The 26,864-nt window shown below is 44.3% G+C and overlaps 1 protein-coding gene across 2 annotated transcripts in view; it reads left to right on the plus strand.

The window, feature by feature from the left end:
* Positions 1-26,864, plus strand: part of NR3C2 (nuclear receptor subfamily 3 group C member 2) — a gene marked incomplete at both ends in the record, with an annotated part of 287,239 nt that overhangs the window by 217,837 nt on the left and 42,538 nt on the right. Inside the window, 2 exons of one of the 2 annotated variants that reach the window (XM_084246418.1) lie at positions 16,219-16,569; positions 17,740-17,884. In XM_084246418.1, the coding sequence (XP_084102544.1) occupies positions 16,219-16,569; positions 17,740-17,884 (496 nt within the window). The remainder of the gene's footprint in view (positions 1-16,218; positions 16,570-17,739; positions 17,885-26,864) is intronic. The other variant, XM_084246419.1, reaches the window with a different exon arrangement.

Raw genomic sequence — 26,864 nt, forward strand, 5'->3', positions numbered from 1 at the left:
ACAGAGCAGGGAACAGAACAGGCAGATTGACCAGAAGTACACTGCTAAGGGGAGCAGCGGGCGAGACAGGAGAGTTGGGTTGCGCCATGTGGGTAGCTCCCTGGCCAGCTAGGGATCGAACTCGTGCTGCAGAGGCTGTGGATTGCTGTATAATTTGGTGCTTAACCCCTTGCACCACCAGGGAGGCCCTTGTTAAGTGTTTGTTTTAAACGTGCTCCTCTGAGCCTGCCCCTGGAGACTCCCAGGCAGAAAGTCTCACTGGCACTGGGGCAGTTTCTGTAAAACTCCATGTCATACATCGCTGGACCAGAACTGAGAAGCACTGCTTCTGGGGCTGCTGTGACACCAGTAGCATTTTTCTTAGCATGTCAAAACCCTTTCATCAACTTTTTAAAACCTTTGGCCTTATTTTTCTACTTAGTATTATTATATTTCTCAGTTAAATCAGTAATTAGCATTTAGTAAAAATTTCTTCATAGGGTGAAGTCCCCTAAAAATGGCATTTAAGTTCATGTATTTACATTTATCTTGCCAACCTTAAAACAGAGTCTTCTAAAGTTCCACATTAGCTTAGTCTGCTGATTTCACAAATTGTGTCCCTAACTAAGCAATAACTTTTAAGTTTTGATAAGTTTTGATAAGCTCTACACTTAAATACTATAAATATTCAGAGAGGTTAAGCTCAAAGGTTGAAGAAAGGTCCTTATCCTCAGAGAGGACAAATACGGACACAGTGACGTCCATTTCTGCATGGAGAGCCAGCAGTTGGGGTGGAGACAAGCAGGTGAGGAGTCTTGGGAAGAAAACCGAGAGAAGGTAGCCTCCTTTTCTTACTGGCAGCTGGGGGTTAGGAAGAAATGTCTGTGTGTCTCTTCCGAGGCTCCCAGCAGGTCCGCTCAACTCCCTTCTCCCTTCCTTCAGAACAACCCCTTCACCCACGTGTCCATTCATGGTCAACAGAGTTGCCTTGGGTCACATTAAACATTCTCAGATAATATTAGTGGGGACACTATTGTTGGCTCTCCAGTTGCTTTATGCTTTAAGAAAAGTTCTAATCTGACTTTAAATATTATATCAGACTTGGGTTGATTCAAGACAAGACTTGGCTTTACTTGATTTATTTACTCTAATACTCACTAACTCCCCTGTTCCCAAACAGACCTTAATTCAGTGGGTCAGTTTTTCTCAAACTGTTGGATTTATTTTCTTGTTTAATAAACAAAATCTGAAGCCTTCCCTTAGGTTATTGAAAATTCAAAATAAATGGAATCCTGTGACCAAGTTGGACTGAAAGCTATTGCAACTGCTCCCCACTCTCCTTTCTGCCTCTACCTGCTGCCCTGTGCCTTAGAAGGTCTTGAGCCACTCTGAGGCTGTCCTAGGTAACTTGCCCTGCCACTACTACACTGTACCTGCGCACAATCAGGTACTCCTCCTGCCTTCACTCCCTCTGGGCCCGGTGCTGTGGGGCAGTTTCTGCACCCTCATCAGCCCTGCTGAGTTAAGTTGTGCCTCTTTGTCTGGCATAGTGAGGCATCTCTTTTTCACAAGGGACATAAGAAAGTCACAAGGGAGCCACCTGTACTCCTCTGTGTATGAGTTTCCTGTTGCTGCTATAACAAGGATCACAAGCTTAAAACCACACACATATATTATCTTAGCCTTGCAGACATCAGAAGTCCATGGGTCTCACTGAGCTAGAACAACTCTTTTTCCTTTATAGAAGCTCAAGGAGAGTTTTTTTCATCTCCTGTGTGTTGTCTGCATCCCTTGGCTTGTGGCCTTCCAGCCTCAAAGTCCTATTAAATGTGTTACGCCTACCTCTGCTTCTATCACCACATTCACTTTTCTGCCTATTTTTCAAATCCAGTCTCTTTCACACGTGAGAGAGACCTTGTGATAATATTGGACTCAATTGGACAATTCAGGATAATTTACCTTATTTTAAAATCCTTCATTTAGTTAAATCTGCAGAGTGCCTTTTGTCATGTAACATAACGTGTTCACAGATCCTGAGGATTAGGAGATAAAAGTGTTAGGGGCATCATTATTTTGCCCATCATACTAGGCCATGGTGAACCTTTTCCAACAAGACAATTTACCACTCTGAATGCTGTCCTGCTGTAGACTCTCTGCATACCCATCTCGTCCCCTTCCCTCCTAACCTACCTCTCCTCTCCATCAGACCATTCTGGCTTCTTCATAGCCTTCCATTTGTGCCTTATGCACAGGGTCCTAAATCCGCATCTTTCTTTCCTATGTGAATAAGCCTCTGTTGCCCTTTCGACCAGAAAACTCACCATTTCCACATTAAATGCACCCCTCACGGATCATGGTGGAAAAATTCTCATCCCCTTTTAGATAGTTCTAAATTATGTATGCAAAAAATATATTAAGACCTCACCTTTAAAGCGCTGTAAGACTTCCTTAGATGAAGTTAATTAGTACCTCCTATGTGCTGCTATTGTAGTGCTCATCAGATTTTACTGTAATTATTTGTTTATAGGTATTTCTTGCCAAATAGTCTTTGAACTTCCCAGGAACAAGGCTGTTCTTTTCTCTTTCTATCCAGATCACATAGAACAAGTAGACATTTAATGCAGTAACAGTCTACTGAGTAAGTGGATGGAATGGATGAACATATAGTAAACTTTACTTATAGATTACTGAGTCAACTTAGCAAAAAATTTGACATTTGATTATATAATTATTAAAGGCACAGTAGACTTCATCGTAAAACCACTTTTGTAACAAAGATATGATGGATGGTATTTTAACAGAAGTCTGATTCAATTTTATTTTTCCTATCCCTGTGCCAGGAAGGTGCAGTTGCCAATAAACATGGAAACACATGAATTTTATATTGAGTGATATAATATGATTTGGCAACCACTTAAATGATAATATATTTCAGAAAATATATGCGTGTTTATTCCCTGGTAAGGAATATTATTAAGTAAGGTTTGAGCTTCTCAATTCTATTTAACCACAGTTTTGGGCACTAGCAAGGGGAATGGCATTTCAGACAGCCTTTGGTGCTGTTAAGGAGGGAATTCCAGCCCTGATCTGATGGTTCGTAGTGAAGCAGGGTATCGACCTAGAGGAGAGTTGGAGTGAATTTGGAGGCATACACCTCCAAAGTACATGTGTAAAGAAGAAGAGCTCATGGAAACAAAAGAAAACAAAGGAGCAAGACAAACCAAAGATAAGTAGGTTCAGATAAAGATTTATTGGAGAGACTTAGTGGAATAAATCCCAATGGCCACACATTAAATCAGTAGAACCCACAGTCTCCAAAGCAATTGTAACCCAAGGTCACGGTCAGGGACATGTGCTGGTTTCAGGTGGGAGAAGGCTCTGCCTTTGCAGGGGCTTCACCCAGGTGGGCAGAGACTCCCAGCCCACGTTCTGTGCCCAGATGAGCAGAGTGGAAGCAAGCAACGCTGTGTTCACGGCACACAGGCTGGTTTCCAGCCCACTCCTGGGACACAGAAAAGGCTGCCGGCTGAGAGAGGAGAGCTAGAAAGCCCTTCATTCATGAGAAGAAAACGCGCCTGCACACCTCACACATGAGCAGGGTGAAGCCACACTGAGGGTTGGATAACCGCGCGGGCTGTGTGGCTGGGCATTCCTTCCCTGGCAGTCATGCTCATGTGTCCACGTCAGCTGCTGGGTGCAGGGCTGCCATTCATGGGGCAGGCGACAGGGTGCAACTTGGAAGAGGGAAAGCAGGCTATAAAATGAGGGGTGTGGACCTTTAAACCTCCTGGTGGTGTGTGTGGTCAGTTGACTGGGAGAGCAGGGCCCACAACCCAGCTGAAGGAAGGATCTGTTTGGGGCAGGTTTGGTTTCATCACAAGAACAAATACTCTTTTCTAATGAATGGGTAGGAAGGAAGCTCATTGGAGAAAGCCCAGCTTGAAATTTAATACAAGAATGAATGTTGAAATTGGTCAGTCATTACTCATCTTTTTATGAGTGTAAGAGCACACAGGATACACACTTGTCAGGCAGTATCCACACCCTTTGGGTGTGGTGGGGCTGTCACTGTGCCTCATGGATTGGAAACCCCGACATTCGGATCACGCTGAATTGCCGGAGCCTCCCTCGGATTCCCTGTGCCCTGCTGGTGTTGCTTGTAAATTATGTTTGCAGCTAACAGGTGTGGTGCTGATAATAAGATTTGGATTTCCATAAAACTAAGTATGAGTTTTAATTAGATGAATAAGTCCTAATCTTTTACAGCACCAATGATTTATATTAAGAGTTTGTATAGAATCCGCCTTTCTAGAAAACATAGCAGAAAAACTTCACTGACCCTCGAAAGGGGTGACCAGCTCTCAGCTGCAGCCATTTGTTAACATGGGGGAAAGTGCCAGATGGTAAGATGTCTTTTCAGGTATCAGAAATAGGCATTTTTTGCATGAAATAGGCCAAATTCTGAAAGATGAAATGAAGTTTTAAAATTATACTTGGCTTGCTCTCTAGTTTGACTTCTGCTCTCAAGGAAATTAACTTGAGGAGCTCTATGAATTAGCCTGCTTTTTGTTTCAGTTCCTGGTTGATTGTGTTTTATGTAGTCCAGGGATTTAATTCTCTTTCTAGCATGTTGTTCTTGTTTATAACAAGTGGCTCAGGGTAGACCAATGGTTTTCTCAGTCAAGGGCAATTATACCTTCAAGAAGGATATTGAGCAGAGTCTGGAAATATTTTTGGTTGCCACACGTGAAGTGGGGAGATGCTATTAGCATCTAAGGAATAGAGGGACGGGGTATGCAAAGTGTTCTACATTGCACAGATAGGACCCAACAACAAAGAATCAGCTGACTGGAAATGTCAGTGATGAAGAAGTTGACACACTGGCCTAGCCCATATTTTTATCCCCATCACCACATTCCACAGAGCCACATAGCTGTGTTACCATCACGACACACAGCTTGTTGGAATGAAGGGAAGCCTGGCTTCTTTCCTTACCACCCCCCTTTTAAGCAATTTATTTCCCCAGGTTCTCTGGTTCTCCCTTTCTCATGTCAAAGCTTTTAGTTTGGTAGTCTGGAATTTCTTAAAAATGAAAACTCCTGCTCAGCATTTGTACATACCCTGATTTGGGACCTGGGGTGGCCCAAGATTCTGGGCGACCCAAGATTCTGCCACTTGGGGCTTTTTAACCACCACATCTCTGCATCATTATTTCTCCCACAGTGATTGACCAAGGGGAGGACATTTCTGATAAAACCCTTTCTCCCCACCCCCCAAAAAAAAAGGAACCCATGCTGATGGGTCTAAACCAGTGATGCCAGTTGGGCCTCTTTGACTTGACTCCTTCTCTGGAGTGCGTGTCAATGAAGATAGTGAGGTGAAAGCTTCCTTTTGACATCTCCCTTCTTCATCTCTCTTTAGACCTTCTCAAGGGTAGACAAGGCTATCTCTTGGGGGACATCCAGCCTGCCTTGGTTACCAGAGTAAAGCTGGGTTAAGCCTTGGCTAACATAGTTTGCTTGGGAGACTTACCTGGCTCTTTGGGATGAAACCTGACATCCTCCCTGTATTTCCCTTAAAAAGTTTGTTAACTTTCCTTTAGGAACATGGAATAAGAAATCATGACTTTATAGTTAATAAACCAGGAAAATCCAAGAAAATAGTATGACATATTTATCATATGTGTTATAATCAAGTTAGGTCCAAAACACACTTTGTTAGAGAATGATGGCACCAGTCATCACACTAAGAAATCGAACAGCTTTAGAGGGTCCACGAGGCATTCATTCATTTTATATATACTTTCGTCCACTTTGTCCAGTAAGCACTTAGTTCACACCTACTGTGTGCCATGCTGTAAAATGCTTAGATTAGGATCAGCCCCGCAAGACTCAGAATCCAAGCACATGAACACAGGGCATGCGGCCTGCTGCGCCGCGTGGCCTCCCGGTCTTGGTTATCTCTTGTCCTATCTGTGAAGGGAGCGTATTTTCATCTAAGAGAATTTCTAATCTGGGCCCAAAGGAAATACCAGTAAAGGACAGAAATTCTCTAAAAGAAAAATTGTAGGCTGGAACCATCCCCATTCAGTTAATGGAAGTTAAAAGTAGGGGTTAAAAATTGTATTTTACACTGCATGTGACTTAGAACCAAATGGTCCATTTGGAAATCATAGCATGAAATTGCCCATCACCCATGTCAGCGGTGAAGAATGGACCCAGATCAAGGCTTCTGCTCGGTGGTGGCAGCTAGGGGCCTGTTCTGACATTTACAAACCCACCAGTGGTTTCCATCACCGCATCCCGCAGAGCCACGTAGCTGTGTTACCATCACGACGCACAGCTTGTTGGAATGAAGGGAAGCCTGGCTTTGGAACATAAGCAGAATTAGTGTAGGAAAATGGTGAGCAACTGGTGATAGAAGCAACTGGTTTTGTTTAATCTCCTTGTGGTAAATGTGATATTGCTTTAAAAATAATAGTCACTTAAACAGGAATCACAACCCCAAAAGAAATACTTTCAGAAATGGCTCTGTTATCCTTCCTGAACTACTTAAATGATGTTCAGAAACCCTCCTTGGGGCACCTCATCATCACAGCTTTGATGGAAAAGGGCTGAGTTGTTTCCACCTACGCCTGTGGTTCCATCTCAGACGTGAAAAAAAAGTACAGATTAGAAGAAATCACTGAAAATAAAAAAGCAGTTCATGTTTCTTCTCCTAAAAGTTTCTTTTTGCTGAGAAACATTTTTATCATATTTATGAAGAACTTTTATAAATTCTCCCCTGGACTTTTTTTAATGGTGTTAAATGAGAGAAATTTGAAGAATATTTTTGAAACTTAAATGGAAACCATATTCTTTTAAAGATGCTTTTGTTCAGCCTGCTGGGCTGCACTGGGTTTCGAGAGTCACCAGAGCTCTGGAATTTACACTGTGGCAGAAAAACAAGTGAAAAAATAGCAGTTAGTCTTCTCCACAGGCCTGGGCTCTGCCGCCATGGCCCTGGTCACCGCCGGCCGGCGAAGAGACTCCTGGTCAGCTCATCAAAGCACCTCAAGATGTTCCAGTGCTAACCCCGAGTGCAGAGAGGAGCCGAAATAAAAACATGGGGAGCAAAGGCAAGAGAATCACTTATTCAAAAAAAAGAAAAAAAAAAGGGGGCCAGTTGGTTTGGCTCAGCATTATCTGGGAGTTTCCAGACCAATTCAGCCTGTGTCCTGAAGAGATCCCAGCCTAGAAAAATAATTTTTTTTCAAGTGCATGCTTCATTGGCTACTATTAATTCTTAATATAGCTTCATTCTGATAATGTCAGCGGAATAAAATGTAGAGTAATATTTATCTAAAATGCATAAAAGCTGTAAACATTGACATTTGTTTTCTCTTCCCTCAGTCCTGTTTAATTCTCCCCACCCCCAATTTGAGTGACATCCTGTTAACTCATTAACATGTAGTTATTAAATGCAGTCTTTTTTTATTCTAGTGTCAGCTCCTAATGGAAGATTTTTTTTTTTTAATTCTGCTTGGCTGCTTTGTCTTGTGATGTAAAATGTCCTTTGAACTAGCGATAGCCCTCAGAAACCCAGTGTTTCTGTGTTATACCAATTGTGGTATGTTTTAGTATCAACTCAAAGGGATTACTACTTTATGTTTGATTATCTGCCTCACCAGTTCTTTATCTTACTAAGCAATTTTAATAATTTTTAAGCATTCAGTTACCATTGCAACACCGGTAGCCACAGCTCAAAATCTAGTCAGCTCATTTTCCATATAAATCATGTAGAGTATTCCTTATAATTTGATTAAAATTAAGGTGATATTGTATAAAGTGTGCTGTTAAATGATAGCCTTTGAAAAAAATTCTAACGATGAGGATGTCATTCTGAGTAATTATTTCACAGAGTGACTATTGAGCTAAGAGGTATGAAATAGACGGAAACTGCTATTGGGTTTATGACCATTCTCCCAGTTTGTATATTTTTCCATTCCACTCCATAGTTTTAATTTGTATAGATACAATTGCATGGATACAATTACAAACCGTATTTTTTTTTCTGAAATTAAATGTAGACGACTTCCATAGTTGCTTTAGAATTCTTAGATACTCCAAATTGTTAGTACTCGACACAATTAAAGGGACCGAGATGTGGAAATAATTGCAGCAGATGCTAAGAGGAAGAAACAAGGTGGTTAATTTTATAATTTTTTTTTTTTAAGATTTATTTATTTATACAAGCACTGGGTACAGTCAGAAGCGCGGGAGGGTGAGAGGATTCACCAGAGCCAGAGCGGGGAGCAGAGCAGGCAGAAGGACCGAAGTACACGGCTGAGTGGAGCAGCGGGCGGCAGGGGAGGTCTGCGCGCCATGTGGGACCCTCCTCCGATGGCCGGGGAGCAGCCGGGGATGGAACCGGCGCTGCAGAGGCTGCGGGCAGCTTCGCAACCCAGCGCTCAACCGCTGCGCCACCGGGGAGGCCCAAGGTGGTTAATTTTAACTTAGGCCTAAACCTAAGTGCCCAAGGACAGAAGAGTAAGGTGTGGTGTATGTCCACAGGTGTGTGATGGAGTGCCACACAGCTATAGAAAAAGAGGTGAACTTTTGTCATTTGCAACCACATGGGTGGGACTGGTCATGCTAAGCAAAGTGGCAGAAGGAGAAAGACAATCCTGGATGGTGTCACATCCATGTGGACAATAGGGAAATAAAGCAAGGGAGCCAACAGAAGCTACCCAGTAAGCAACTCTAGAAATCTGAGTGTGGAATCTAGTCCCAGTGGAAGGAGAACATTGGTTGCCTTGGTGGTGGGTACGGAGTGTAACGTGCATCTAAAGAGGTGTGATCCTCTACCTCTAAACCAGTGTTGCCTAAATTAAAAAAAAAAAAAAAAAAAAAAGAGCAAGCCTAAAAATGATGAGAAAACAAATGTTCATATATTATACTCTACAATTTCTTTCAGAGCTTCTTTAGAGACTCTTCTGAAAATTTTATAATGAAAAATGCCTTTACCCGATAAATAACTTCCTAATACATCTATTGGGTAAACTTGTGTGGGGGTGAGGCGTATTGCTTGAGGCCACTCCTGCCTAGCAGACTTGCCAGATTGCGGAGATGTGCACCGGACCCTTCCTGTGGAATTGCTGCCCAGTGTCTGTTGTAGGTTCTGACCAGTTGGTTTTGGCCCGAACCTAGAAAGGATCGCGTGAGGATTTGGGAAGGCACCGCATGTTCACCTGGAGCTGTCGCCTTCTTCCAGGTCACTGCCTTTGGCCTCTTTCTCGTATCTTGTTTACCCCTTGACCTTGTTAGAACAGTAATATTTCTTCATAAAATATTTGTAATGAGGCTATTTACCTTGCATTCCCAGTGAGATTGTGCTTCGTGCAATCAATTCTCTGCTCAAGCATAGACCACGGGAGCAGCCCTGGCAGCTGTTAAAGAATTACCTTTTCAACTGAGGGAGGGACCATTTGCTGGGTGTCCACAGCTAGCTCTTTCCTTTGTCCAGCCCCCAAAGAGCCCATTTTAAATCCAGAACTGCGCAGAGCTCGTGGTGAAAGTATTTTTAAAGATGGGGTGGGGGTGAGCACAGGGGGCGGGTGGAAGGGAGCAGGGATCTAAGGTGTTTCTTCCCTGATGCTGGACGTTCCTGCAAGCATGAGGTCAGTGTTTGTTTGCCTTTGAGCATATTTTGGAAAAATATTTCTAAAATTATCTCTTAGCACACTTACCATTACTAGGGCTTTATTCCTATTTTTTAACCAAATCTGAACTGGGAAGTTTTGTTCAGACCAACAGGACCGGACCACACATAGGGTCTCACTTGCATCCTTGGTGGGACCACCTCATCGCCGTGACTTATTCATTTACGTTCTACCTCAAGGCAGCCTGCACTTGGGCGCGCAGGGCACCTGCCAACTTGTTCTTTAGAGTCTTTGGAAAGGAATATCGTGTGTTAGTAGCAGGTAATACATTCCGGTCTCTCCCCAAACACATTCCAGGACACTTGGAGGAAACGCTCCTGAGGTCTAAGCCTTCTTCGTCCCTTTCAACCCTTTATATCTCACCCTGACCTGAATGGAAGTAGAAACCAGATGTCTTCCATGGTTTGGCAAATGTCCCGTTAAGTATTTGAAGTCACTACTGGTTTTCTCATATTCCTCGCCCTGTACCCTAGAATCAGTCAATCCCAGTCTTCCAGAAGCATTTCGGTCCCAGGCTTAGAGGGAGGATTTGTCAATTTACTATGCCCTTCTGACACTTCTTGGAGATAGATGTCAGCACAATATCAGCGTGGCCCAGGCAGCCGGTGTCCCTTCCAGTAAATCTACCACTTACCTGGCAGGGGACACACCTGCCTCATTCCCTACCACTTTTTGCTCTTCTTCAGAAGAGGTGCCAAAAGGACTTTGGGAATCATAGTGACTCAAGCCCACTGCCACTCAGCCCAGCAACGGTCTGTTATTTTAATACAAAACTAGCTAAGTTTCCAGCAGAACAAAGTTCTGGAAGCTTTCTCTATCAGCTAGGGGCTGTTGTTTGACACACTCTTCTCTCTTTGGAGGTTCCTTCTTGGTTTAAACCCAGTCGTGACCTGGCTGGAGATGGAGCCCTCCCCATACATGCTCTGGTGTCCACATGTTCCTGAGTCTGGTTGACATTAGGAGAAGAAAAGGAGAGGAAAAAATATTGCTAGATATTAGAGGAGGAAAAGGAGAGAATAAATACAGAAAATACAAATGCCCTAAAAACAGCCATGTCAGCCATCTCTCTAGCCCCAGTAACCCCAGCTACTGGCTTGACCCCTCTGACTCCCCGTCCTAGCAGGGAAAGTATCAAAATGTCATTGGGGTTCTTCTAGAACCTTGTTACTGTCTCTGAAAAATCAGAGACCCCCTAGCTCCCTCAGATTTCCTTTAGTCTCAGACCTGTCTTCTGGTCTGAAGGTTTCTTCTCAAGGGGCATCATGGGTGCTGAGCTTTGGTTGGTTTCCCAGACAGGCAGGTAGCTCTGTCCACTTGGATCCACAGTGTTACCTGAGTCACACCCAAAGCAAACACAGGAGCACGGTGTGAGCCCCCAGGACAGTGCCTGCCCTTGGCTGACCCAGAACTTACCATGGCCCACCTCAGAGACCCTCCTCTCTGTCCTATGTACTGATCCAGCTCTGCCAAGCTGTAGTCTCATGTCTGGCCTCCAATTCTGCCCAACATTTCATCTCTCGCCACCCAGAACACTAAATGACGAGTGGATGTTCCTTCTTGGCTAAATCATTGATAATCGTACTGTACAACAAAACTATATTTAATATAGATATAAAGACACTGTAGATACACGTGTTAAAAGTTAATATATAAAGAGATCTGTGAATTCGGAGTGTATTTTTTCCAGATTTATTGGGGTATGATTGACAGATTAAAATTGTTTAAAATGGTAATTGATTTAAGTAGACCTAGGTAATGACTACCACGATCAAGCTAACTAGGATTTCCATCACCTCACACGGTTGCCATTGCCTGATAGGGTGGGAATGAGGGACATGGAATGTCTTCTAAAGTGGTCAGAAGTTGCGTTTGAGTTTGCCTTGCCATATTTTCTGTGCTAGTAAAACCAGGAATGGTTGTTAATTTATTAAATTTTCGAGGTTAATCATGAATTTTTAGTGATACTTTAAAAATACCTTGTTTTCAAATTCCTTAGCCACCGGTGGGGTGTTTGTAAACAATGGGGTGCTCCCACTTCCTTGTGGCGGAGCTAATGACTTGCTCACCAGGCAGCACCTCCTGGACTCAGTTCACTTCCTGCAAGTTCCTTCATAGCCGCTCCTGGGCTCTCTTTCTATCAGTAAGAAATGGCTAAACCTGAAGAAACATGGGGTCCTTCTTGTGGTTTCCTGACTCACAAGTAGGAGGAGGCCCCCCTAACTCAGAATTTCCTTCTTCTGGCAATAGAAAGAAAGGCCTGACAGTGAGGAAAATAGACAGGCTTCCGCAGGGTAAGGGTGGGAAGAAAAATTGTCTGTGACAGAAAGAGGGTGGGGGCGGGGGCTGTGATTGTCCTATGGGTTTAAACCAGTGATTACATTTAGCCTGTGAACAGAAAAATACATGTTTTCATATAACCTCAATATATCCTCTCCTGTAGTTCCTGCCAGGACCTAAAAGCTCAAGACCTGGCACGAAGCATTTCTAAAATGACAGAATTCTCACTCTGAATTTTTCCAGCAAAAGGTTGTGATTGAAAAATTCCATATTTCTCTAGATAGCAGTTTTTTATTCCACTCCAAAAGAAAAAAAAAAAAAACCCTTCTGATTACCCACTTACAAGATTAAAGAATCTTTAATTGAATGTACTTGAGAAAGGCAGTGATGAAAGCACCTCAAAAACTCTTCATCTGCTCCTTTTCCTGGGGGATGCAGGAACATTCCGGCCGGTCCTCGTCCCACACCTATCCCAGCCTCAGGACGTGGCGCCAACCCACAGGAAGCCTCTCCTGCCATGTGCCGAGGCCTTTGCGACTCTTGAGATCCCAGTGGGAATTTTTCTCAGTTCTATAGGATACCACATGGATTGGGCAGGGTGGGAAGCATGGCCTTTCACAGCACAGCTCCTGGGGATCACAGAGCAGCACAGTTCTGTTTCCCAGAGGCACCATGAGAAAATAGTTGCCATTGTGCTGCTGGGAATTGAGGACTTGGCACCTTAGGGCAGCCACAGAACACTAGTCCCTCGCAACATCCAGGCAGAACAAATGAAACTCCCCTGGATTTAAGTGGGACTGGGAGATGTTTACAGACATATAAATGCACCCCACCTGCTCCCCTCCCCACAGCACACAGCCACACGGCGCTGTTGCTGGCAATGGAGAAATGCACCGTAACTCTGGCCACCTGGGAGCTTGGGCACCCAAACCCGATGGCCATTAACTCTGTGTTAATTTAGTAGAATGGCAGGTAGGTGTTCAGAGCCAAAATGTACGTTCACGGTTGCTTGGGATGATGGAAACATGTTCATTAAATATTTTTGGCCAAAGATTTTCCTGTGTGATTAGCAAGCATCTTAATTACACTCTTGGATTTGAAGCTTGTGCTCTCTGGAAGTACAAAAATAATACAAATTAGATAGACGGAGGGACGAGAGGAGAGTCTGCATACATAGAAGTTAGGAGGCGGAGGCTGAGCCATGGCTGGATTCAAGTCCAAATCCTGTGGATTCAAGTCCAAGCTCTGTGACCTTGAAGTCCTTCATCGCTCTGAATAGGTTTCATCACTTACAAAATGAGCGGCATGGTAGGCAAAACACCAAAAGAATGGTTCAAACACCAAAAAGTGTTTTTAACTATGCTTGGCACATAACTGCTTGGTAAACATGCCCCCTGTTATTTAGATGTGGCACTTCAAGAGTACGACTCTACCAGTGGATCATTATGCAGTAGAAGTTTTGAAAAAGAATACTAACTGGCAGTTCAGAAATTTTATCTTGAAATCACAGAAATGTGTCTCCATTACTTACGTAAAGTAAATTGATAGGTCACTTGTGGAGCAGAATAGTTTATTAAAAGTTAGCAGTATTGAATTTATTCAAATTTGAAATAAATTTATTCAACAAACATTAGTTACTTATAAGCTTCATGGAAGTAATGTTATTGGAATACATTAGACATTGTTACCAACTTTCAGGAGCCTTAATTTTAGAATACGGCATATATTAGAAGAGCTCTATAAAATTTCCAAGCATCAGAAAGACTACTTTGAGTAATATAGGTGCAATTAATTATGTCACTGTATTCCCCACACTTTTGAAAGAGATACCAAGTGGATATACTTGGCTGGAGAATCCGTGCACTGAAAGTATTTGTTATCTTCTTAAGTATAGGTCATTACTCAATTCCAAGTATATCCCACATATATCCCCAAAATGACATCGAGTTAAATGTAACTGAAATGCCATGATAAATAATGTTGACAGCTGCTCAATCGATTGTGCTATAGGCCACAGCCTTGTGTGTAAGTGCCAAAGAAAATATTAAGCATTCTTCATAATTTTTCATGGCCTTGACCTTAAATCAATGATGAGAATAAACACAGCACTACAAACTTAAGGCCTACAGCAAATATGAATTTTATAATTAATTTGCAAGCAAATACCACACTTAATAAAATTTGAAAATATCACCCAGGGCGGTTTGTAGTTAATCAAGTGATGGTTATCATCAGATATAGTTTTGTAAAGGAGAAGGATATTTTCATAATAGTTTAAAATTTTTGCAAAATTATAGAAAAGGGTGGAAATAATGTGAAAATGTTTCAGATGTCAGTAATAATTTTGAACATGGTTTTACTTTTCTTACCCATTTAGCCCTCTGTGACATGAGAGGGAATTACTTTGGTGTCCATTTGTGAGATGAGTTACCTGAGTCTTAGGGGAGAGTTTATGTGACACACAGTTCCCAGATCTCTTTCCTCAGATGACCAATATATGCTCGTGAGGATTTTCTCAAGCTCTTACAGAATCATCCGTCACCGGCATTTTTCATTATTGACATCTTAGGTTCTCTCGTGCTGGTCTAGTTTTTTGAGCTACTTTGCCAATTATTTCCTCCATCATCCACTCACGCCTTCATCAGAAACCTCATTACCACTGAACGCTCAGCTCCTGGGCAGGACCTTGTCAGCAGCTACCCATTAGCAGACGTGAATATGGTGCATCTATTTTTAATTCAAATAAATCTAAAAACATTGTTCTGTCTCAAATCTTTTTCTGAAGGAGGCAGACTATATCAAAATGAAATTATTTGATGGAATAACTGAAAATACATTTATTGTTCTGCTCATTTTAAATTCCTTAAAGATAGGAATTATAACTTGTTCATCTTCTAAGCCCAATTTCAGTGTTTCAGGAATGTGTGGCAGATGCGTGTCTATTGTCAGATACCGGCTTGTCTTTTATCGAAATCAGTGTTTCTGTGAGGAACGCGGTGAATGTTCGCATAGTAACTGTAAACGTGCATTTATTTTAATCAAGTCCATTCGTGTGGTATAGCCCCACTCTGTGCTGAGTTTGTATCCTGAAATTTCCTCCCATTTATTAGAACTAAGTAAAAGGTATCTGGTTCTTCAACTGATTTTTACATTTAAAACCTTCAAGAAAATAAACCTTATAAAGTAAGTTATTACCACAGCTCAGAATTCATTTGGGTACTTCTGAACTTTCTTTTCTTTTTTATCCTTTCATTGATTCAACCATCATTGCATCCACCAAAACTGTTCTGGACAAATCAGACCATGTGGTGACTTGTATGTGGTATGTTTTCCTAAAAATCTAAAGTTGGATTCCTGTGTAGTAGTATATTTTTTTCAGTGATAGGTTATATAATGTGTATCATTTGTCTTAAAAATACAGTGTGGGGCAGGTGTTTACAGATTCATCAGTGCAACTTACACCTGAAGAGATTTGTAGTTGTCAATTCCTATTCATTGACTAGTTAGCACAACTTGAGATCATCCGGATATTTAATGCCTGTATGTTGCTTACTCTGAGGTTGCTTTTTCTCTGTTCTTTCAGTGGCCATCTCTACATCACTTTCTTAGGTCCAGCATTTCCCAAAGTACCCTAGGGACTGCCGAGACCATGCAGCCTTCCTGTGGTCCAGCAGTTAACCATAGAGCTGGGAATAGAAGACCAGCAGCACTTGCACAAAATCATTAGTTGGCAAAAGCAAGTGGTTACAGATGGTCCATCACAGGAGAAGTGGGACAGAAGCACCGGCCAGGAGGAAGCAAAGGGGCCAGGAGAGCTAATGAGGGGGCAGAGATAGCGCTAAGTTCATACATGCATGAGGATATTCTAGCACTTGCTGGCAATTCTTTGATGGATAGAAAGTGGGGCTTAGATAAGATTTAGTTACGAATATAGAACTTACTAACCCTCTAAGTGATTTATCCTTCCTCTGCCCACATATCTATTTCACATACACTAGCTGTGTGATCTTGGACAGATTTCTAAACCCTTTTAGACTCAGGTTCCTCATTATAAAGTGAGAATCCTAATAGTACCTACTCATCAATTTCTATAATTCGTTAATTTGTATAAAGCTCTTATAATAGTGTCCGGTATCGACTGTTGACATAGTTAGAGGAAAAGTATGCTGGAACCCATCCATGATGCTGACTGTGGTTTAACCTCGTGGGGTAGATCCCAAATATAATTTCAATTTGCCCTTATTGTTTATATATTTTTATAGCTCGAAAGTCAAAAAAGTTGGGAAAGTTGAAAGGGATTCATGAAGAACAGACGCAGCAGCAGCAGCCCCCGCCTCCGCCCCCGCCCCCCCAGAGCCCTGAGGAAGGGACAACCTACATCGCGCCCGCGAAGGAGCCCTCGGTCAACTCAGCGCTGGTGCCCCAGCTCTCTGCCATCTCCCGGGCACTCACGCCGTCCCCTGCCATGATCCTGGAAACCATCGAGCCCGAGGTCGTGTATGCAGGCTACGACAGCTCCAAACCAGATACCGCTGAGAATCTGCTGTCCACGCTCAACCGCTTAGCGGGCAAACAGATGATTCAAGTCGTGAAATGGGCAAAGGTACTTCCAGGTAGGCCGGCCGACCCTCCTTCCACAGCCTGATCCTACCTGGACAGGTGTGGGGGGGACACTCTCCACCATGCCCAGGGGCCGCTTGGAGTTAGCTTTCTGCACAATCCTAACTTTAAATGGGAAATTGGCATCAAGTGAATAGGCTGTGTAGAAAAAAGCCATTGATTGTGTTCATTAATCCAAGGCATTAGGAGTAAGGGTTCTGTTGTTGATTTAGCATACACATTACTGTTGTTGATGATTAAAATGAAAATTTTCATCTTGAGGCTTTAAATAAGGTAACATGCATTGTGAAAGCACTGACTGAACCCATTATTAGCAGGCCTCACCTGAGCATGAATCAGGTAGACCAAGACCTGTTGTAGGAGGGATGTTGTATGAGACCCTAAAAGACTCTTCTTTCTAAAAACACTGTCTTAGCCCCAGTATCCTTTACGTTGTCCTTGAAATTCCTAGTTGTTCTTCACATTGTAGGATTTTGTTGCGATGGCCCCTTTTCATCTATAGAAACAGCACTTAGAATTGCTGTCACTCTGTCCCCGTTTATTCATCCAAAGTGGTTTCTTGGGTCACCTATGGAGGTGAAACTCTAGAGAGGGAACACTGTCTCAAAGCCACTGGATACGCATGGGATGAGAGAAGGGTCCAGAGAGAGACTTAAGGCCCTGCAAGGCAGACAGTAGGAGAGGTGAGGTCAGGTGCCATGGCTGCTTATCACCTCCAAAGTCTAAGTCTGGTATTACCCCAGACCAGGGGGAGCAGAAGTAATGCTTTTCAACCCCCACAGACTCATGAAAAGTAAAATTTTGCACCTCTAGTATAGATGTGCAGGTGTGGACAGTTACTAAGTCTCCTTTGTTTTGATGGTTTTAATTGTGAGGAGTTACAGGTTAATACAAATTCTCTCTGTCTAGCCAAGCATGTTAAACCATTATTCACAGTGAATCTCCCCAGTTTTATTTGCCCTAGCTGTTCACCTTCATTGAGAATTTAGGGTGAATTTGAATGTTGAACAGGGCCTGGCACATCACGGGTGCCCCATAAATGACAGTGGAATTTATTGTGTCTATTCAAGAGAGGTGGCTGTTTGGGGGTTGACTTAACAAGCATCTTCCTGGAATGTACTTATGCTAAGTGTATTTCTGTGATTAATTGTTCTGTTCTTCAGGATTTAAAAACTTGCCTCTTGAGGACCAAATTACCCTAATCCAGTATTCTTGGATGTGTCTGTCATCATTTGCCTTGAGCTGGAGATCGTACAAACATACGAACAGCCAATTTCTCTATTTTGCGCCAGACCTCGTCTTTAATGAGTAAGTACCTATTAATTAGCCTTCATAAAATAAACTGCAGAGTTATTTGTTATGAATTTTTGTGATTTCTAAACAGATGTACGTTTGTGAAAGAATCCACTGATAACTAGCTTTTTTTAAGAGTTAAAAAGCTATCATTCAAAAACTTAAAAATAACTTCTTACAGAATAATAATGCCCCTGTCTACGCATCTATAAATCAGTGTATATAGGTCTCACGTAAGAATATGTAGGAACTGTCCCAAAAGAGAGATGATCCAGTTGGCTCCCAAAACTTGACTGGTACAAAGCCACAATTAATAGAAAACAGTCTCTTTGGGTATCTGCTCCAGTTGGGAAGACGATCTAATTTCCAGGAAATGTGAGTGTGTGAAGTGCCAGGTTTTGTGAGCTTTCATATAATGGTTCTTTTGTTAACACTATACAGCTGTTCAATGTGTTTTCATGACAATCATAATTACCCTTCTTTGCAATCATAACAGAAGCCAAAATGTTATTCTGTAGTAAAACATTTCTAGTTTTATGATGCATATTAAAAGACTGAAAGAATCATAATAGATTTTTCTTTGGCCGTGAACTCCTTCCTATGTTAAGTTTACATTTTAATAGTGTTTGCATTCCACATTAGCACATTTCACTTGTGTTTACATCCAGTGGTGCTTCTTTGTAATTGTTGGGTCAAGAAATACTTAAAATGAAAAGGAACGTTTGAATTATGATAGTATCCACAGCCACATTCTAGCAGATGGCTGGCTCTCTCTTGAGATGTGAAAATAGGCGTTTTCAGTAGGGAGGGAAGCAGATGAGAAGTAAATGGGTGATAAAAGAAAGAAAAGCTGTGCAAGAGATTAAAAGTGGACACAGCATGCCAGACACCTATATAGTACCAGCAGGTATTATCTAAGGGCACCGATTGACCCAGATCAAGGATACCGTAAAGAATATTGTATTCCAGTGATAAATTAGCTGCTGGTTTTCACAGTGACCCCTCGTTTGGCAATTAGTCAGAAAGAATAATTCTAGTACTGAATAAATTTTCACCAAAAGCATGAAGTGAGGCCAAACAAGTGACATGCACATTTTCATTTACTTGTTTTCGTCAGTAGTAAGCTGATATTGTTAAATAGTAAATCTGTTTTGAAATGTGGCCTATAAATCAAAAGAAAAACATACTAAAGAGGGTCTTTGTTTCACAAGTGTGGGTAAATAACAGTCTCTATTAGTGCCATCCAAGGTGTCGATGTGATTATGTTTTAAGAGAAAACTCAAATAATCCTTTTAATCTTATTTAGTCCATCTATTGATTTTTTTCAGCCTAAGATAGATAAAACTTGGAATTTTCACCTTCACCATTTTGAAGTGTGTGACTCAATGGCATTAATTATATCCACAATCTTGTGCAAGCATCATTACCATCCGTCCCTGTACTTTTTCATCATCCCAAACACAGCTTATGAGCCCACTAAGCAATCTCTGCATATTCTCCCCCAGCCCCTGATAACCTTTAGTCTATGAATTCACCTAGATGTTTCATATAAGTGCACCCATACAAGAGGTGTTCTTTGTGACTTACCTGTTTCACGTAGCGTGACGTCTTCAATGTCTTCAAGAGTCCGCCATGTTGAGCGTGTATCAGAATTGCACTCACTGGCTGGATAACATGCCACTGTAGGTCCATAGAGTTAATCACTGTTGTCCACAGATGTGTGAATCGGCCTTTGGCTCCCTTTATTTGTGACCTCAGAGTCAGAACTTGCAAAGTCAGTACTTGGCCGACATTACAGACCTGCACAGAGTAGCCATGAATTTGATTCCCCAGGCGCGCACAGCTCGGCTGCCAGCCGGTCTTCTTGATCCATCTCTTATCTGATAAACAAGTGTTCTTTTCATGATCTAGTTGGTCCCACATTCTTGGCATCTTTGTGCTTCATGTTGGTGATTTCACTCTCCGAAGTGGCCTCCAGGCATAAGGCCGAGTGCTGTCTGGTGTACCTAGGAAGGCTGCAGTGTCCCTCGTAGGCCATCACATGTGTTAGATAAGCTGCTTTCAGGCCTGAGTTCCAGTGCTGTTGCTGTGAGTCCAGTGCTGATGAACCGACAAAATCTGTCAATGAGGTGTCTTTAAACAAACATACATGAGACAAGATGGCGTATCGACTAGCAGATGAAGGTGTCCTCACCACGGGCTCTCTAGAACCTAATCCTGCGTGCCCCTAAGAGGACCAGTTCAGCGATTGCCAACTCAGTGTTCCTGCAACCCCATGGACCATCACCAGCTCAGAGAGAACAGGCCGTGTCTGTGCACACGCCCCTATGTTGATGGCACCTGGAGTTGTTTCTACCTTTGGGCTGTTGTGAAAAATGCTGCTGTGATCTTTTGTGTGTAAGTGTCAGCTGGAGTTCCCGCTTTGGGGAGGTAGAGAGAGGATTGCTGAGGCAGGTGGTCACCCCACCTTTAACTTTTGAGGAAGCACAGCAGTTACATCATTTGACATCCTCATGGCAACTTTCAAGATTTCCAGTTTCATCACATTCTTGCCAACACCTGTTTTCTGGTTTTGTTGTTGTTCTTCCTGGCTACACCAGTAGGTGTGAAGTGGTCTCACTCCTGGTGGTTTTGATTTGCATTTCCCTAAGGATTTAGGATGAGCATCTTTTCATGTGCTTATCAGCCAGCTTGTATCTGCCTTGGAGAAAAGTCTATTCAAGTCCTTTACTTGTTTTTAACTGGCTTGTTTGTCCTTTAGTTTTTGAGTTGGAGGAATCCTTTATGTATGCTGAATGGAAACAACGTGTGCACACTTTCTCCCATTCAGGGGCTGGTCTCCACATCCCTTGATAGTGTCCTTTGTGCACTTTAAAAATTAATGGTTTTAATTTTAAGACCAGTTTCTCCATTTTTCTTTTGTTTCCCATGCTTTTGTTATCACCTATTAATTTTTAATTGTGTGCAGACATCTGAGTGTACAGATTCCAAAGTGCAAAATTGTAAAAACCCTTTTTAACAAGCGAAGTTTAGGGGAAAACACCTTATATTTGAAACTGGGGAAATTAATGTCATTAAAGGGTTTTAGAAGCCAATAAGAAATAAAACACAAGGAAAAGAAAATAGAAAAGGTCATATACACCTTGTTTGCATTTGTCTGGTCTAGAAAATGAGTAGAGTTAAAATGGAAACAAGACAAATTTGTTTTATAATGTTTTATAATGGTATAATGTTTTATAATGTTATGTTGATAAATGATAAGTGAAAATTTTGTTCCTTGTTCTTAAAACTGTGCACCTCAACTTGTATGCACTACTGTGGGTTTTCTCAAAATGTAGACTAGCAGGGAGCTGTGTTTTTGAAAGTGGGGTAGGAACTGGCCTTCCCCAGGACACATTTAGAAATGGCATAATGCCTGTGGGCAAATCATAGCAACAAGTGGAGTTTGATGTGGACGTTTTATCACAAGGCACTTTCATAGACCCTGTAGTTTGTTTTGCCTTTTTTTTTTAAAGATTTATTTATTTATTTATACAAGCACTGGGTACAGTCAGAGGCGCGGGAGGGTGAGAGAATTCACCAGAGCCAGAGCGGGGAGCAGAGCAGGCAGAAGGACCGAAGTACACTGCTGAGGGGAGCAGCGGGCGGTGGGAGAGGTCTCCGCGCCATGTGGGACCCGCGCCTGGTGGCCGGGGATTGAACTGGTGCTGCAGAGGCTGCAGGCAGCTTCGCAACCCAGCGCTCAACCACTGCGCCAACAGGGAGGCCCCGACCCTGTAGTTTTTAAGGAACCTTCTAACTTACAGAGGGAACTCAAGTCTGAGTGCCTGCCTCACCCTGCTTCTATTCAAAGAGCATTTACTAACTAACTGTTGCCTGTGTCCTAAGTAGTGGCTTTAGAATAGTGAGAAAGAAAAAACAAGACCCAGTCCTGCCTCCTGGGACATGCTGTATAACAAGGGAGGCAGAAAGTAATCAAAGATCTTAAAATTATAATCGTGACAAGTGTTGAAAGGAAATGCGCGTTGGGAGCGGTTTATAGGAGACATTGATCTGGTCAGGAAAGGCGTCCCTGGAATTGGTTGAGTGTCAGCCTGGTGCCAGAAAGAGCCATGTGTCACATTCTGGTCAACAGTGGATGCTATAACAGTCTAGTGGCCCCACTAGACTGTTTCATCAAGCCTAGGTGTGTGGTACGCTGGGTTTGCCTGGTTACAAGGAAATTGCCTGGTGACACATCTCAATATATCCCCATTATTAAGAAACACGTGACTCTAGAGGGGGAAAGCTGGTCTCGGCTGTGGGGCCAGAATGTGCAAAGGTCCAAGGGCAGGATGGACACGAGAGCAAGTACAGTGGCTGGAGTGCCAGAGTCGGCCAGGAGCCTGGAGGGGAGCTAGAATCAGGCCATTTGGGCATTGGAAGCCAATATCAGATCTTGATTCCTTATTCTAAGAGCAGTTGAAAAGCCAGTGAAATATTCTCAGTGGTCAGATAACATTACTAGATTTGCTTCCAGAAGAGATCTCTCTGCTTATAAAGAGAACAGCCTTGTAGGTGAGCAGAGCAGATGCTGAAGACCAAACAGGGGGCTGAGATGGAAATCCAGGGAGGGAAATAGCAGCTTGGACAGGGACAGTAATAGACATGGAAAGAAATGCAAAGAGGTTAAAGGTGAAACCAACAGGATCAGGTGGAAGGATTCTGGTAAACATTGTAGGGGAGGAAGAAGTTGGTGTCTGAGGGAACTCCCCTGCCTCTGCCTTAGGTGCTGACTACGATGGGATACTACTTTGGGGAGCAAGTAAAGAGGACCCAGGTTTGGAGGGGAAGGAGAGCTTGACGCTGGTTTTGAACATGATAAGAATGAATTGCATTTGACAAGGATCGAAAAGAAGATGTCAAATAGGCAGTTATTTATACATGTCCATCACATAAAGAGATGTCTGTGCTGACGGTAAACTTTGAACTTATTTTTTTAAAAGATTTATTTATTTATACAAGCACTGGGTACAGTCAGAAGCGTGGGAGGGTAAGAGAATTCACCAGAGCCAGAGTGGGGAACAGAACAGGCAGACTGATGAAATATACTGCTGAAGGGAGCAGCGGGCGCGGCAGGAGAGGTCTGCGTGCCATGTGGGACCCTTGCTGGTGGCCAGGGATTGAACCAGCGCTGCAGAGGCTACAGGCATCTTCGCAGTCCAGCACTCAACAGCTGTGCCACCAGGGGAGGCCCACTTTGAACTTATTTTTAAGGCAGTAGTTAGAGAAAGACAGCAGTGTATTATGTCACAGACCCCAGGCCCATGTGAAATGCTATTGCTGTCCCAGCCTGTTTTATCATGGCTTGCCAAGACCTCACACCTTTGTGTGGCCTGAACCAGTCCCTGCACTTCCCTGCCTCTGGTCCTTGCACTTCCACCCTGACAGGAGTGACCCAGCGCTCAGAGCAGGGCATGAAGAGTGAGGGTAGAAGCTGCAGCTGTGCTCCTGCCTGGCTTTGCTGGCCCGTTCCTGCCAACCCCCTTCACCACCACTACCTCCCACTCCCCCAACCCCGCTGTTTCAGAACAAGGGGCACCTGCAGGGACCTCCCCTACTTGGACCTCACCTGCACAGGCAGCCCTTGTGTTACTGGCACCTCCTCATTGAAATCACAGGCTCCGAGTTAATCATTTTTAGCTTCCAGCGCCCGTCATCATGCCCAGGTCATAGTAGAGACTCCGTTAATATTTGCTGAATTATTGCACAAATGGAACAGACACCCGGTGGTGAACCCAGAAGAGACTTAAGTTTCCATGGCTTGCAAGGATGAGGGAGCATGTGAGCAGTGAGCAGTGGGGGTGTCTTCTTTTCATGAGTGGAGCCATCGCTGTATTTAAAACAGCAACTAACACTTGAATAGCTGATCCCCTGTGCTTGCCTCCACGGTGGAAATGATCTAAAACTTCCCATAGATCTTATCCTTCGGCTGTGTACTCGGCGTTATTGGAATTGGGGGAAGGTGGGAAGTAGGGAATAATTAAGGAAGACATTCTTTCTGATTTTTTATTAAACATTGGGGTGAAGATATGAGTTAATACTTTAAATTAGCATAGAACTTTTTCTTATTATAAACTCAAAACTTTTCAAATATGTGTTAAATGATTAATTATTCAATTTTACCTTGAAACTGCTTATCACATATTGCTACAGATCGCTGCAAGTATTCAAATTCCTTATCAATTCAACACACATATTAAAACTCCTATTTAAGCCTGTAATGAAATTCCTTCAAATTGTTTTTCTGAAACGAAGATGCCCTGTATTCCTGTCTTAAGAGTCTTGGCCAGGGCCTCCCTGGTGGCGCAGCGGTTGAGTGCTGAGCTGCAAAGCTGCCTGCAGCCTCTGCAACGCCGGTTCAATCCTCGGCCACCGGCGAGGGTCCCACATGGCGCGCAGACCTCTCCTGCCGTGCCTGCTGCTCCCCTCAGCAGTGTGTTTCTTCAGTCTGCCTGTTCTGTTTCTCAGCTCTGGCTCTAGTGAATTCTCTCACCCTCCCGCGCTTCTGACTGTACCCAGTGCTTGTATAAATAAATAAATCTTTAAAAAAAAAAAAGAGTCTCAGCCACTACTGGAGGATCAAAAGTATATTTTAAACCATGTTTATATTGTCTCAGGTAGCAGCCCCATAACAGATGTTTTGGGGGTGACCTCTCCTGTCCCCTAGTTCCACACCTTTCATGAGAGCCACACACTGAGTGACGATGCTGTGCTCCAGGACAGACTGCACCGGGACCCCTGCCACCACGGGGTGGAGCCATCTAGGCCTGCTCGTTGCCCTCGGCGACCTCTGCACGCCTGTCACTGATGGACATGTGGCTGTATTTGGGCACAGAGCCTGTTGGTGAGGAGAGGGATGTGGTCTCTGTGCCCAGGGTGGCTGAGCCCCTCCACGCCCCGCCACGTGCTGGCTGGAGAGGGTGTTTGCCTCCGGACTCGGGGACCAAGAGAGCTCGCCCCACGCTGTCCTCATACTAGTCGCGGGCTATGCTGGCAGCACCAGTAGGAAAGCGCTTGACTCAGGGGCCAGTCGTTGTCTGTCCTGTCCCTGTGGGCCCCCAGTGGGATCACTGTGCTGCTCACCTGGTTGTCCTGCTGAGAGGCCCTCCCTGCTCGCCCTGCTGATGGGACTGTTCGCTCCAGGTCTCTCTGCCCCTAAGGCCGGCGCTCCAGCAGGTCCGGCTCCTCCTGAGGGCACAGGGCCTGCTCACTGGGGTCAGGCTGAGGTCAGGGCAGCTCACAGAGCATAAGACATTGGAGCTAGATTGTGGGGCGCCCATGATTGCAGGGTGTCCATACTCCTGGGCCAGCAACGGTGACCATGTGCCGGGACCCTTGCTCCGACGGGGCTGGGGTTCCAACCAGAGGAACCAGGGAGGCAGGATGGCGGAGTCAGCTTCACATCAGCCCGCTCCGTTTGTTTTGCTCTCCCATGTCCAGGCCGCGATTTCCTTCCTTTGTCCCCTTCCTGCCTCTTTCAAAAGGGATTTCTTATTTCCCCTCTGCCCAGCAGGACACTGTCCTGTGCAGATTCTGCAGTTTCCAGCCTCTGAGGCCCTCCCTGTCCCACCCTCTTCCCCATATTCTCCTCCCACCCCCCACTCCCTCCTCCTTTTCTCCCTGTCTCTCTCCCGTCTCTCTCTGTCTCTCACACACTCACATTCCTTTTCCTGTCACTGAGAAAACAGCAACCTTCTTGAGATTTCCATTTTTTTGGTGGTGTTCCTAGGTCACTCACTATGAGGTATAGACTTTAAAGAAAAAAGAAAGTCCTTCTCCGGCCTGGCCAGTCTTTCCATTGGTCCCTCTGAAAACCTAGGCCTGGTGCCAGTGGCCTGAGGACCGGGTCTGTCCCTGGCTGTGCCTGACAGGATGGTGCTTTCCCCGCCCGCCAGGCCCAGGACTCCCTGGCCACCTGCTCTTTTGCACCTGGCCCTCCCAGACCTGGTCCCTGTGGGTGGTGAAAGAGATAAAAGCAGTGTCACCTGCACAATCCTTGCCTGCAAAGGGTGGAAGCACCACAGAATGGAATTCTCTTGCTTGTCACAGAGGCCTAGAGGCCTTTTACACTGACAGGAACAGGGCAGAATGGGCTCCAGGGAGGTCCGTGGGTCCCAGCCATGAGCGAGAAGTCATCACCTGTCAGACAGAGCAGGGCACACGGCAGCTGGGTCCCCCACACAAGAAGTACTTCCTTTGCCTTTTTTCTCCCTTCTTATTTTTTTTAAAGAGTTATTTGTTTATTTATACATGCACTGGGTACAGTCAGAAGCGTGGGAGGGTGAGAGAATCCACCAGAGCCAGAGTGGGGAACAGAACAGGCAGACTGACGAAATACACTGCTGAGAGGAGCAGCGGGCGCAGCAGGAGAGGCCTGTGTGCCATGTGGGACCCTCGCTGGCAGCCGGGATCGAACTGGCGCTGCAGAGGCTGCGGGCAGTTTCGCAGCCCAGCGCTCAACCGCTGCGCCACCAGGGGAGGCCCTACTCCCTTCTTATTTAACAGTATTTCTTCCTCTTCATCAGCCTGGCATAGTGGTAAGAAGTAGAGTTGGTATAAAACGGCAGCCATTTCAGCAGAGGAGCTGCGAGGAGGGACATTCTGAAAGGAATGGGGAACGTGACTGTGGGTGCTGTTCTGCCTCGCGGCTCTGCTCAGGAGCCAGGACCCCTTTCCCAGAGATGAGACAGGCCAGAGGGTATTAGCCGGGCTCTCTGCTTCACTTCACCCGGCAGCTCTTTTGCCAAACCCTGCCTCTGCCTCGGACCTCTCAGGAGGAGACAAGTGGCATTATTTTTCCAGGGCACTCATGAGCAGATATTCCTTGAGCAACTTCAATATGCCACGTACGGTTCCCGGTGCTGAGGCTGCCGGCTGCGGCTGCCACGTGGCGCTGACCCTCTAGTGCGAGGAGGGTGGAAGAGGGGCAAAACCCACCCTCCGTACCCCAAGG

This window comes from Talpa europaea, assembly GCF_964194135.1.
Source record: "Talpa europaea genome assembly, chromosome: 10".
NCBI classification, from domain to species: domain Eukaryota; kingdom Metazoa; phylum Chordata; class Mammalia; order Eulipotyphla; family Talpidae; genus Talpa; species Talpa europaea.